General features: G+C 42.0%; 1 protein-coding gene across 2 annotated transcripts in view; it reads right to left on the bottom strand.

Annotated features, from left to right (window-relative positions):
* ERO1A (endoplasmic reticulum oxidoreductase 1 alpha) overlaps positions 1-4,549 on the bottom strand; it is a 43,428-nt gene extending 38,879 nt beyond the window's left edge. Inside the window, exon 1 of one of the 2 annotated variants that reach the window (XM_059695877.1) lies at positions 4,089-4,549. In XM_059695877.1, coding sequence (XP_059551860.1) covers positions 4,089-4,205 — 117 coding nt within the window. In that variant the 5' untranslated portion in view covers positions 4,206-4,549. The remainder of the gene's footprint in view (positions 1-4,088) is intronic. The other variant, XM_059695885.1, reaches the window with a different exon arrangement.
* Positions 4,550-14,734: the final 10,185 nt, after the last annotated feature.

Here is a 14,734-nt window from a genome sequence, read left to right as displayed (position 1 = left end):
ATACTTATGTACCACCAGGTCACCTATGGTGCCCCCGACCACACCAGCTCAAGCGGCAGGCGTGCACTCACAGAGCAAGGAAAGCAAGCTGCAAAGATAACAACCCTTTGCATCCATCATTCTACTGATCCACATCCTAATTACAAAGGAAGCTATAGGAAGCCCCAAACCAGAAAGGAATGCAAGAAGCATCCTGGGCAAAGGTGGCATGTAGCCCAGAGACCTCAAACGGCGAGGAGGCGGAGTATGATACCTGCCAGATTTTAAATGGTAGATTTTTAAATCTTCTTACCCTAGAAATTGAGTAGGAGGTTTCCCCAACTACAACCAGAGGTTGCAGGGCAGCTAAGGAGATAGAACGGGGATCACTAGATAGAGAGAGCTCAGCAAAGAAGAGACAGGAAGGAATTGGGAGTCTAAGTCATCTAGCCATTTGGATAAGCCTGCCAACAGGTAGCAGAACCTGAAACCTGGCAGGAGTCTGGCAGGAATAACACCACACCCCGTTCTAGCAACTAGAGAACCAGTCATGTTACCAAAGCAGAGTCCCAGAAGAGACTAAGGTAGAAATCCGGTCAAGAGACGCACGGCTGAATCTTGGAAACAAAGCAAAGTCCTATTACCTAAAGTAAAACCAAAAGACGGGTGCGGACAGATAACAAGAATGACGTGATGGTGTGCTCAGAATGTACTGAACCTGCTTAAATAACTACTACTCCTGTTTCCAAAAGGGAAACAGAAATCTGGCCATGCCACAGAAATCTGAATTTTTAAAAAAACGTACACATGTACACACACACACACACACACCACAACATGATTGATGCATGCTAAAATGTGAAACTTACTGCTCTAGACTTCAGGTGATATTCAGCCATGGGTAGGGACCCAAATTAATAAGTGGCAATGAAAAGGCCCTTGTGGAGCAATGGTAGATTTGAGAACCAATGTAGGCCTGATATAACATCACCCAGTTTAAAGTCCTAGTTTCTTAAGAATTGGAAAGCCTTGGAAACCTCCCAAGCAACACAGCAGTCCCCTCCTACACTCCTTCCAGGAGGAGGCAGGGTATAACAAAGGTGAGCATACAGGCTCTGAGCCAGGGTCGAATCCCATCTCTACTACTGATCTGCTGTTTCCTTACCTGCATTTTTTAACCTCTCTAGACCTCAGTTTCCTATCTGAATACAAAATAGAAAAAATAACAGTTCCTCTCTCAAAGTGCTGATATCAAAATAAAATGACAGTAGGGGGAAACCAAGAAAATCTGAATAAAATATGGACTTTAGTAATAATATATTAGCATTGGTTCATTAATTATAATATATGTAACATACTAATGTAAGATGTTAATCACAGAGGAAATTAGATGTGGAGTATATGGAAACTCTGTACTATCTTCATGATTTTTCTGCAAATCTAAAAGTATTATAAAATTAAAAATTTAGCCTGGCTGGTGTGGCTCAGTGGTTGAGTGTTCACCCATGAACCAGGAGATCACGGTTCAATTCCCTGGTTGGGGCACATGCCTGTGTTGCAGGCTGGATCCCTGGTAGGGGACATGCAGGAAGCAACCAGTCTATGTTTCTCTCTCCCCCCCTCTCCCTTTCTCTCTCTCTAAAATCAATAAAAACATAAGATAAAATAAAATGACAAAGTAAAATGTTAATCACTATTATTACCTTACCACTGTTCAAATATTTCCAGTGAAAGGGATCTTATTATTCCCCAAAGCAACCTACAACAAGTTTTTAATGGGAGGCAAAGGCCAAGTTTTCAAAAAATTTTAAAGTAAAATTTTCCAAAAACCTTACATCTGTAGCCCCAATAGAACATAGAACTAGATAACCAAAAGTCAGCCATGGAAGGAGCCTCAATTGCTTTCTCCATTGATTCTGACTGGTTTGAACCGAATACCAAAATACTGCATAAAAGGCAAAAGAAAATAAATAACACTGGCCTGCTTGTTCACTGTTCTCTGGATAGAGGTAAACTTCCGTTTTCAATGAAAGACAAAACAAAAATACTTTCCAAATAATTTCCTTGTGTACCACCAACTTCTAGTCCTACTACAGACATCATTTTTTTCCTAAAGCACTGTAAGAATATATTCCTCAAACTCATATAAATCTGAAATACTTTGTAAAAGTGCTCAAAGTACACTTTATTTGGCAAATAACTTTAGTTGTATTAATTTTATTATTTTGTGACCATAAAAAAGAACATAAGTATTCATTTGTTGATAGAGTAGATTGGAACAACTCTTTTTTTTTTAGCTCTTTTTTATTTTTATTTTTTTATAGATTTGAGTGGGAGGGGTTGGGGGGAGGGAAAAAGCATCGTCCTGATGTGCCAAGGTTGTGGATATGATCCCCTGGTCAGGGCACATACAAGAATTAACCAATGAATGCATATGTGGAACAACAAATCTCTCTCTCTCTCTCTCTCTCAAATCAATCAATAAATGTTAAAATGTAAAAGCTCCCCTATTTTAGATATGTGAAAAGGTTAGGGGGGAGGATTGAAAAATGAAAAGCTCAACATGAAATTTTACTCCATTATCCAATTTCTAGAACGCAGTTGAAAATGTTATATTGGTCATCTTCTTTCAACACCAAAAGCCTTATTTCTACATTACTTATTTTTAAAATATATTTTATTGATTTTTTAGAGAGGAAGGTAGAGGAATAGAGAATTAGAAACAGCCATCAGCTGCCTCCTGCACACCCCTACTGGGGATGGGCCGGCAACCAAGATACACGCCCTTGACGGCCCTTGACGGAAATCGAACCTGGAACCCTTCAGTCCGCAGGCCGATGCTCTATCCACTGAGCCAAACCGGCTAGGGCTACATTACTTGTTTTTAAATGTTTAAACTTTGTGTTACATGATTTCTGTGATCAGAAGAAAAATGACCCTTTTCCTATTGAAATACTGTGTGCTGTTCACAATCACTGAAGGTAAAAGAGCCTTTCAATCTCTTAGTTGTAAAGCAGCAACTTCTTTGTAACTTACCTTGCAGGGTGCCAGATAACACCTAACACCCAAATCCCTAAGCAAAACAAAACAAAATCCGTGGATGTAAAGCAGTGAAAGAGATCTCTCCCCCTCTCCTGACACTTAGTGTTCCCGTCCTCTGTGAAATCGTACCATTGCCTTTACAAACATCACATGTTGTTTCTGACAATAAGTGAAGAGTAAAACCCACTTAAAAGGAGCAATTTGGATGCCTACCTCAATTTCGTAATTTTCATCCACAGAAGCCAACTAAACGGTGACTTTAAGAGTAATGACATTAAAATACCAGAATGTGGCGGTCCAGAAACCTGGAAAGTTCTTTGAATTTTTTCCTCATCCCTAACACAAGGAAATGATCATAATGTACTTGATACCAAATTTGTTATCAGCCCAATTCAGACCGGTTGTATGGGTATCACGGTAAGAGAACCTCATGACATTAAGGAAAATGAAAAACCTCACAGGGGCGAGGAGCCAGGAGGTGCCGCGACCCCAAAGACACCAGGCACTGGGCTCAGACGCAGAAAAGCCACAGGAAGCCATTCCCCGCCTGACAACGAGATTTGACAGCAGCACCACACCACACCCGCCCCTGGCAAAAGCCCGGCCCGGCCCGAAAGGCTGGCGAAGGCACCCAGCACCGGCACAGCGTACGCAGTTCCAGGTCAAGTTAGAAGTTAGAAAGACCCAGCTCCCGTGGAAATAGAAAATACTGAGCGCGCTTGCACACTGTGCGCACCCTCTCTGCTTTAGGAAAGCCCGACAAAGATGCATAAATCAACTCGGTGGGAACATACGGCACCCACCCACCCCCTCGCCCCACGCCTGATCCCGAGCGCGGGAGAGCGCGCCGAGGTCCAGGCGGCGGTGGGAGAGCCGTCCCCATCCACCCAGCGAGCTGCAGAGGGCTCAGCCCAGGCCAGGGAGCAGGGGCACGGGGGGGCTCATCCCGGGCGGGTGCCGATGCAAAGATGCACCCCAGCACCTCACCCGCCGGGGCGCGCGGGATGCAGCGCAGGACGCGGCTGGGGAGCCCCGGGAAGGTCAGCACGGCCGCGCGCACCCCTCACCTGGCAGAAGCACCTCTGCGCCGCCGTCTCCGGGGGCCGCGGTTCGTCGTGGCCCGAGCGGAGCAGCAGCCACACGGCGCTCAGGAGGCCGATCAGGAAGCCCCAGCGGCGGTCCATAGCCGATCCAGCCGGTCGTCGCCCGGCGCCCTGGAGAACCAGCTCTGGGGAGCAGGCCGTGCGCCCGCAGATGAAGCCCGCGCCGGCCCCGCCCGCGCCCCACCTCCCGGCCGCCTCCCAGGCCCGCCCTCGCTCTCCGGCCTCTCAGCGGCCGCCACCTCCCCGCGGAACCTGCGGACGTGCCCCGGCGCCCGCGCCGGCCGCCCCGGGCCTCCCGCCGGTTTCCTGCTTCGCGCGCGAGGCTGACGAACGAGCCCGCTTCCCGGATCCGCCCGCCGGGCCGCCGCGCCCCCGCCTCCCCGACGTCGCGAGCGGGGAGACTAGGCCCGCCTGCCCGCCGTCCCCGCGCCGCCGCCCGGGTCCTCTCCGCTCCGAGCGCGAGAGCGAGAGCCCGCGCCGGCTTCCCGCAGGGCCCGCCCCACCGCGCGCTCTCGGGGCCCACCCTCCCCAATTCAACGCAAGGAAATCGAACCGTGCGAAATGCGAAATTCGTGTCCCTGGCAGTCTCACCCCCCTCCCCCCCCCCCCCGCCCCCAGCTGTCTGTCAAACCTAAAAGGGATGTTAGCAATCATCTGACTCAGAGCTGTATAGGTATTTAGTTTTTCTCATAGTCACATCAAAAGGGCAAAAAGAATCAGGTGACATTATTGTTAATGATTTATTTTACCCAATATATGCAAAATATACTCAATATTATTCGTAAAATGTTTTGCATCTTTTTTAACCTTTGAAATCTGCTGTGTGTTTTATACGTACTGGCCACAGTCCAGAGTCAAATGGGACAGCGAGGTGGAGACTCCCCTCTCTATGAGGGGAAACAGGCCAGCCAGGTGAGTGAAGTGAGCCAGGACTGAGCTGGGTCCTGGGCAGAGCCAGGTCCTCGGATTCCCAGTTATGGGGACTAGTCTATTAGCTTTTTGACATTTTTAAGGTGAAACTGGAAAGTTTCCCAACATCTTACACATTAAAAGTTATATAAAATTATCTCTCTTTTTTTGGTCTTTCTTTTTAAAGCCATCATTTAATGAAGTAGCTTAGGATATGATAGGCCCAAAATAGGTATTCTTCTATTTTTCTAGCTGAGAAAAATAGGCATAGAATGTTTGTGTACATTATTCAAAAATCACATGCTCTGTCCATCACTGTCAAGCAGACTGGCATGTAATTCAATAAATTAACTCTATGCCAGGCTGAGCTTGACATTAGACATAACGATGTGCAAGGCCCAGTTCTTCATATGGGAGAACACCCCGTGGAACTGAGTATGTAATCTTTTATGAAATTTTCTGCCCCTGAATGTAATTTCTTTAAACGCCTAAACAGGGATTATGATTCCAACATGCCTGGTGACACCCAGAGATCTTAACAAGGAGCTTCCCTGCACATGTTTGTAAAATGAATGAATATTTTTCATGTGGCCACAGCATCAATATCTGAAGATTAGGCCATCAAAGTGAGAGACACAATATGAAAGAGGAAGCTACATGAATAAAGACTAAAATGCAGAAGGAAGCGATCTGAACATGAATCAGCTCTGGATTTCACCCTGATGCAATAGCCTGTCATTTGGAAGAGTTAAAAGTGTCATTGTTCTAAGGATGGAAACTCTATTCCATAAGACTCACACTCTTTCCCAGAGCAAATTTCCAGCAAACTTACAAACAATCACCATATAAGACAACTTTTTTACTTTATTGCCCCTTTTTTTTTTTAGCTTCATTGAGATATAATTGACAAATAAAATTGTAAGTTATTTAAATGTACATTGTGGTGGTTTAATATACATAGACATTGTGAAAGGATTCCCCCCATAGAGTTAATTAACACAGCCATTATCCCATATCATTAGTGATACAATGTAATATTTGTCTTTCTCTGTCTGTCTTATTTCACTTAGCATGTTGCTCTCAAGTTCTACCCATTGTTGTAGCAAATGGTTGTAGCAGGATTTCCTTCTTTCTCGTGGCTGAATAATAATCCATTGTATATGTATGCCACAGCTTCTTTATCCATTTATCCATTGCCAGACTTAGGTTGTTGCCAAACTTTGGCAATTGTGAATAATGTTGCAATGAACATGGGAGTGCAGATATGTCTTTGGGATCATGCTTTCGTTTCCTTTGGATATATACCAGAAGTGGGATGGCTGGATCTTACTTTATTTTCTTGGTAATTATAATTTTTCCTTCCGGATTTATGAAATATTTTTGAAGGTGTAAAATACAGTTTATACACGCTGTATAACTATCACTGACATTTCCTTGAGAACCCTTCAAGTTGGACCTTTGTGTGAGCTTACTTCAACTGTGCCTGCTCTGGCAAACGACCTCGTCTTGCCTGTGTTCTTAGTCCATTAAATAACTGATTAGTCATTCAAAAACTAATTAAGGAGTACCCACAGGGTACATAGTTCAACCTTCTGTTTCTCTAAGTCCAGCCTCCCATCTATTATAACTTTGCTAAACATTAAATCTTTCAGAGATGAACAAAGCTACACCTTGTTATTATTCTAATACTAGTCATTACAACAATAACATGACTTAGATTTAATGTACACAGCGTTTCTTGATGGAATTATGATTACTGTGCAAATATCAGCTTTTTTTTTTTTTTAATGACCAAAGCTGGAAATAGCTTGAAATGAGACATGAAGATTTCCGTGGGAAGCTTTCCAGTACCTAAACATTTTCTGGCATTGAATAGACTGGACAGACATAATTTAAAGAAAAAATGTTGGTCAAAGAAAAGGAATATTATGACACACAAGGAAGAAAGGCTAAATAGAAATCTGAAAGTTTGGTGCTGATATTTGATTAAATCTACTTATTTAATAGTTATTCAATACAAATACACACATGGTACATTGCTATACTTTTCTCTCAAGATACTTGAGATCATCTGAGTTGGGGAGATATGCCACCTAAGCTCTATCTTCACCATCTTTATTTACAGAATGCTCCTGAAAAGGCAGCCTACCTATAGTAACTGACTTCATTTCTTGACTTCCTATTCACACCTTAATCCACTGTGCAATCTGGTTTCCTACTCCACCCTCCTGCAAATGCTCTTTACCTGACCAAGTCTAATGACCATATGCATGACATCATGAAATTTCTGCTGCACTTTGACAAACTGATTCCTCCCTCCTTTAGTTAAATTTCCTATGTATTAAATATTCCAGATTCTCCTTGTATTTCTCACTGGTATTATTTCACTCTCTCTTTCACGAGCTTTCCCCAGCCCACCTCTAAGGAGTCTATCCTTTGTTCAGTGCTCTTCTTCATCTATATTCTCCCCTGGAGAAACTTGCCCAACCTCATGACTTTAAATACCTCCTCTATGCTGATGACTCCCAAATCATTTTCCAGTTCAGATAGCTCCCTTGAGCTTCAAAATCCAACTGCCTACTGGGCACACCTGTCTGGTTTTCTCAGAAATGTTTGGTCACACCACCATCCATATCTAGACACCAAGAAGCGAAAGCCATCTTCAGTTTCTCCCTCTCTTTCACCTCTCATGACCTGTTGATAAAGCAAGCTCTGCCGGTTCTGTCTTTTATTTATCCCTTCCTTTTCATCTTTATGATCAACCACTTAGTTTTACCCCTTATTGTCACTCACATTATTATCACATTTCCTTAACTGATCATCCAGCCTCTAGGTATGGACCCCTCAAAAAACTGCCTCCACACTAGCCTGTCTTCTCAAAATTGCAAATCTGACTGAGCCCCATTGCTGTTTAAAATCCTCAATACTCATGATGGCCTAAGGAATAAAATCTAAGATTCTCAGTATGACATTCAAGGTTTCCAAGATCTGGCTCCACCTACTTCCAGCTTCCTCTCTGACTACAAGTCAGTGAACTGTTAACAATTTCCCATATGGACCTTGCTTCCAGCCTCCACATCTTTGCTCAGCCTGTTTCCTCTCCTGAGATGTTTTCTCCCCTGTCCTACACCCATCACCTTCACTTCACTTGGCTCCCTCCCCAACCTCTCCTCTGGTTAGATTAGGTTCCTCCTCTTGGTTCCATGAGGTCACATAATTGTGCTTACCACATGGAATGAACTCTATGTTTATGTTTAGGTTTCTCCCTTTCACCAGAGGGGTTTGGGAACCTGCCTTGGTCGTCTCAGGTTCCCCAGCACTTAGTGTTATGTATGTGCTTCACAAGATGACTTCTGAATGAATTCATGAATGCACACATAAATTAGCTAACAAACTTGAAGAGATAATAACAGCATGAGATGTCACAGGGAAATGTGTGATTATGATTCAAACTCTAAAAGCTTAGAGGCAAAGCCATCATATTGGGCAGGAGTAATTGTGGATGGGGGGAAGGACACAATAGAATTGACAAGAGAAAATTCACAAAAGGTATGGATGTTGGAAAGCAACTACCACTTGATTCATTTAAAAAAAAAATAAAAGAAAGTTATCTGAAATTCATTTAGAAAGTATTTTAAGATCAGGATTATTTAGTTAAGAAACAAGAGTGGCTACAAACCCAGGACTCTACTTAGCACAATTCCAGGAAGAGGAAAGAAAGTTGCGAAGTATGTGGTGTGTGTGGGGGGGGAGGAGGGGGGCGATGAGCAGTGGATTGCGAAGTCCTTTCATGCTGAATATTAAAACTCCTCCCCTGCCTCCAGCAGGCCACCTGTAAGGCTCAGTTCCAAAACTGCAGACCTTATACTACACCTGCTTCCCACTTGCCCCATCAGGCCTGATTCTCTCCTCTCCCAGTCTCAAAGAGGTGGAGAATTCTTCTAGGAATAAACAGTGGCATCAAAAAACATCAAAACAGCTGATCCCTTCTAGTCACACATTCAGAATTTTACTGCCTTTTTATTTTAGTGCCTCACTCTATGACCAGAAGACCAAGGCTGGCCAGACTGTTAGGGAAAGCCTCCAATTATGAAACACAGAGACCAAAAGAAATAGGGGAAAAAAGGAACATTGAGGAAACAACAAGGGAAGAAAGGAAGACAAACAAAAAGCTGTAATCAATATCATCAAAGACTTAAGAACAGGATTTTATAAAAAAAAGAACAATCAGAGGACAAGAAAGAGTTCTTAGAAACTAAATATCCAATAACCAAAATAAAAAGTTTCAACAAAAACTTTAGAAGAAGCATTGAGGAAATATCCTAGATAGTGGAATAAAAAGACAGAGGAATAAAAAGAAATAGATGAGAAGAGATGGAAAAAATAGAGGATTAATTCAAGGAAAGCAGGGTCTGACTAATAACAGTGCCACTAAGAGAGAACATGAGAACAGAAGAGAGGATAATCTTAGAAGTAATTCAAGAAAATAGCCAAAATTGAAGGATGGCTATCTAGATTGATAGGGCACACTGCATACCAGGTCTAGGAATGGAAAATGCCCTTAACAGAGATAAAACTTTCAGAAAGAGAAACAAAAACCCTGGTCCCTACAAAGAATTGAGAATTAGAAGGGCAACTACAAAAGCATCAGGAGTTCCAGTACAATGGAGCAAGGCATTCCAAATTCTGAGAGAATCCTATTGCCAGCCAAACTATTAGTCAAATATGAGAATAGAATTAAGGTATTGTTAGCTATGAAGAATAATGCACATCTTTAAATCCTTTTCCAGAAAAATACTGAGAGGATATGATCCAAACACATGAATGAACAAAAATGAGGGGACCTGGGTATCAGAAAACCAAAGGTAGCACATAGGAGAGGAGTTTAAAAAGTGCTAGGAGAGAGCGATGCAACTGCCCTGGAGCCCAGATTAGAGCAAGAGGACGGAGGCCTCCAGAGTGTCTCTGGGGAACGCAGGACTGGATGTGTTCCAATTCCAGACACCTAATCCGACTGACTTTCTGAAAAATGTTATTCAGAGGGAGTTCACAATTGTAAAGTTGGGAAGGAAAAAGTGATTAACAACAACAAGGAAGCACATCTTTGTTGTTGTTAATCCTCACCTAAGGATCTATTTTCCATTGATTTTTAGAGTGGAAGGGAGGGGGAGAGACAAAGAGAGAGAGAGAAACATCAATGTGAGAGAGACACATTGATTGGTTGCCTCCCCCTTGAGCCCTGACTAGGGCCTTCAATGGAGGTATGTGCCCTTGACTGGGTTCCGTCCAAGGGCCAACGCTCTAACCAGCCAGGCAAGACTAAGCACATTGTTAAATGAGGCAGCTTTTCATTCCAAGAAGTACAAAACAGTTTTACAATAAAGCAAACCTACCTATAGTATATTGCTTGACTTACATCACCCCACAGTAAAAAGACAATATTGGATAGCCCTAGCTGGTTTGGCTAAGTGGATAGAGCAGGGGTGGGCAACCCCTGGCACGCGTGCCAAACATGGCACGCCAGTAACTTTTGCTGGCACGCGAAACCCTCTCTTATAATCTTCCATTTACAATTTTTTTCTTAATATCGACTTTTTTATTTTTCAGATAAATTCAGTGTAGGTGCATCTTAGATAAATAAATTATTTTACATAACAAGTTATCTTAAAGACCATAGACATGGATTGACGGGAGAGGGGAAGAGCAATTTCTATGCCTCTGCCTTAATTCTTCCTGTCTTCCTAGATCTGACCAATGTTTTGGTTTCATCCACATACGCTTGTGAATCTTTGTTCTCAGTAATGAATTTTGTTAAGTCTCGTAATAGGAGTAGCCTGATGGATGAAAGTAGTAGCTCGTGCATCTCTCTGAAGGTCACGAAATATAAACCTGATGTAAAATCTCTGTCATCAGTGATGCAGCAGCAAAAGTCCCACTGATAATATCAAATGGAGTCATAAAGTTTTCTGTCGGACTATCAGTGTACATGTATACATTAAAAATAAATGTATTTTTCATCATCATATACTGTGTTTTTGTCGTTCGAATGAATTTTATTATTTCTTCAAGGTTCTTCACATACGTACACCTTAAGAGTTATCAAGTAGGCATAACATGTTCTCAAAAAATTAGGGTTGGCACACAGAAGAATTTTGAGTCAGAGATTTTGCTGGTTTTGGCACGCACTCACAAAAAGGTTGCCCACCCCTGGGATGGAGCATTGACCTGGGGACTGAAGGATCCCAGGATCGATTGCTGTCAAGGGCACAAGCCTAGATTGCAGGCTCTGTCCTCACCAAGAGGCAGCCTATCAATGATTCTCTCTCATCATTGATGTTTCTATCTCTCTCTCTCCATTTTGCTTCCTCTCTGAAATCAATAACAATATATTTAAAACATAAACAAATTTATTCTTTAAAATGTTGGATAGTGATTTAACCAAACTTAAATATATTGTATGCATGGAGGATGAAGGTAGGGACAGTGGGGATCAAGAGTGATATGAGTGCTACATCTTTATCTTCCATATGGGAAAGTCAAAAGATAAGTCCTAAAGTTGATCTATCAAGAAATAGCAGCATAAGCATATTATTTAGAAATATGGAGATAAATATATAAAAAACATGTTTAAGAATTGGGGAATGGAGCCTACCTCAAGCAAGAGACAATTTCCCAGCAGATTCCCTTTGGACACCATCTGCAGCCTCAGCTTTTCCTGGTTGGATAGCAGACAGCCTTCAGGTTTGAACTGGAACACTAGCTCTCCTGGGCCTCCAGCTGCCATCTGACCGGCAGATACTGAACTTGCCAGCATCCATAATCACATGTGCGAATCCTTACATATATATATTTATGTAAGGATTTATGTAAGGATTTTATATATATATATAAAAGAATTGGGGGTTAGTGCTTGGCTGGTGTGGTTCAGTGGTGTCAGTGGTTGAGCATCAACCTATGAACCAGGAGGTCATGGTTCAATTCCCGGTCAGGGCACATGCCCAGGTTGCAGGCTCAATCTCCAGTAGGGGGCATGCAGGAGGCAGCCGATCAATGATTCTCTCTCACCATTGATGTTTCTCTCTTTCCCTCTCCTTCCTTTCTAAAATCAATAAAAATATATTTTAAAAAGAACGAATTGGGGGAATGGGACTCTGAAGTAGAATAAGGTGGGGCAGTAGACATCTCTTTTATAACCTAAGCCTTGTAGTACCTTTTTTTAAAAAAAGAAAAGAAAAGAAAAGAAAAAGAATAAAGAAACTATCTTTGTGTATTACTTTGCTTAAAGAAGAGTATTTCCAAAAAGCCTACAAATTCTAACTTCTATTCCTACATCAAGATCTTACTGCTTAGCCATAGACACATTTAATTAAGAGCATTCTGGTAGGTATTTGGGGGTGGATATTTGGGATGACAAATTTCTGAAAGACTGGAGTGTTGTGGCTATGTGGGAGTAAAAGTAGTTGCTACTTGCCTATCTGGTACTATTTCCCAGCCTCTCTCTAGAGAAATATCAGTTCCTGTCAGATTAGTTGTCTATCACTGTATAACAAATTATCACAAAACTTAGTGGCCTAAAACAACAAACATTTATCATCTCACAGTTTTTGTGGGCCAGCAAGTCAAAAACAGCTGAACTGGGTTATGTGACTCAGCTCCTAAGGCTGTTGCAATCATGACTGGGGTTTCAGTCACCTAAAGGCTTGCTGGGCTCCCTCACATGGCTGCTGGCAGCAGGCCTCAGTTTCTTGCAGGCTGACCTTGGCCATGTGGGCCTCTCCATAGATCTGCTGGTGTGCCTTCATCACATGACAGCTGGCTTCCCACAGAGGGAATGATCCAAGGGAGAATAAAGAGGAATCCCAATGCTTTGTATGACCTGGTCTCTAATTATTACTGTCCCTTCCTCCGTATTCTATTTGTTCAGAGCACGTCACTTGATCTGACGAATGGTGGGGGGAAAGTGTACGTATTTGTGTACGTATTTTAAAACCACACATCCATCAACGCTACATTATAGGTAAGTAGGAGACTATTCTTAAATAATTCTTTGAAGATTTAAATCTATCTCATCACTGCTTGTTATGACATCTCTTTTATTGACTCTTCCCCCCACCCCCCAAAAAAGAGTTAGCCCTACTTTCTCATATCTCTTCTTTTCTACTCTGTGATAGTGTAAGTTCCTTGAGTCCTGATGACATTTCTTAGTCTTTCTGTATCTCTGCTTACTTATCATGGTGTCTAGCATACTCACATATTTATTCATTCAGGAATTTATCTATATAACCATCTTCGGGGGATACAATAATGAGCAAGAAATAGTCGCAGTCCTTGTTTTCCTGGAACTTATAGTCTACTGGAAGGAAATGACACTTATGAATGTATAATTACAACTTGAGCTACATTTTCTGGTGGAGAGGAATAGAGTCTTACAGGGACATATGAAAAAGGAGCAGGGCTGTTCTGCTGCGGGCATGGGGAAATGGATAGGTTCATCTGAAGTTGGAATTTTGCCAGATGGGTGAGAGAAAGGGAATATGGGTCAAGGGGGTCTGAAATATTGGTGTTGAAATAACACATTAGTATGTGCTCATAAATAGTTATTGAATTGAACCAATGTGCTGTCTTTTTTTCTCTGCTTTATCCTCTCTTCTTTACTTCTTGATGTCAGAGGTGCTATGTTTTGATGTGGATGGACTCGTTTGACCAGAATAGTTGCAGCTGAGTGGGAGAAGGGACTATTCCTGCTCAATTCATTTTCCTTGTTTATTGTCTGCTGCAATTCCCAGTTATATTTAGAAAAACAGACTAGAATAGTCACACAACACACATATTTTTCCAAATAAATTTCAAGACATCGTTTATGTGAGGTTGTTAACTTAATTCACATAAATTTACACTTTATCTGTAGAGATAGGGTATTCCTAATTAAACTCAAAATTCAGAGCCAGTGGATAAGATGAAATCGAATGGACTCTATTTGGAGAACTTGACTGATTCTACTGGAACAACAATAAATTCTCCCCAAGAGCAAGACTGGGAAAGGTACAGCTACAGAGACCTAGCCTGCAAAAATTGAGGTCATTACTACCCTTAAAATAAATAATTTTAAATAACATTATTGAATGCTTACTGTGTGTCAGACTTATTATGTTAATGGCTATAGGCATATCACCTTATTTAATACTCTATGGCAGGGGTCCTCAAACTTTTTGAACAACGGTCCCTCAGACCATTGGAGGGCCGGACTATAGTTTAAAAAAAAACTATGAAAAAATTCCTATGCACACTGCACATATCTTATTTTGAAGTAAAAAAACAAAACGGGAACAAATACAATATTTGTATTTGCATGTGGCCCGCAGGCCATAGTTTGAGGACCCCTGCTCTATGGCATCCCTATGAGATAGATACAATTATTATGCTCATTTTACAGATTATTGAAAGATTAAGTAATTTGTCCAAAAGCACAGAAATCTGAAAGACAGTTCTATCAGACTTCATGTTTCTGACTCAGCCTACGGGAGCATCTTTATCTTGTGCCCCACATCTCTACAATCCACCCCTTTCCGCTCTTGTTGGCCTCCTTTCTGTTTCTGAAACAAGCCAAGGTCTTCTTCACCTTAGGATCTTTGCACCTGCTGTTTCTTCTGTTTGGAAGGTTCTTCTCCACTTTGTTGCACAACTGGGCCCTTATTTGAGAT

The sequence above is a fragment of the Myotis daubentonii genome, chromosome 1 (genome assembly GCF_963259705.1).
Source record: "Myotis daubentonii chromosome 1, mMyoDau2.1, whole genome shotgun sequence".
Lineage (NCBI taxonomy): Eukaryota > Metazoa > Chordata > Mammalia > Chiroptera > Vespertilionidae > Myotis > Myotis daubentonii.
The sequence above is the reverse complement of the archived record's forward strand: the minus strand, read 5'-3'. Positions and strand labels throughout refer to the sequence as shown.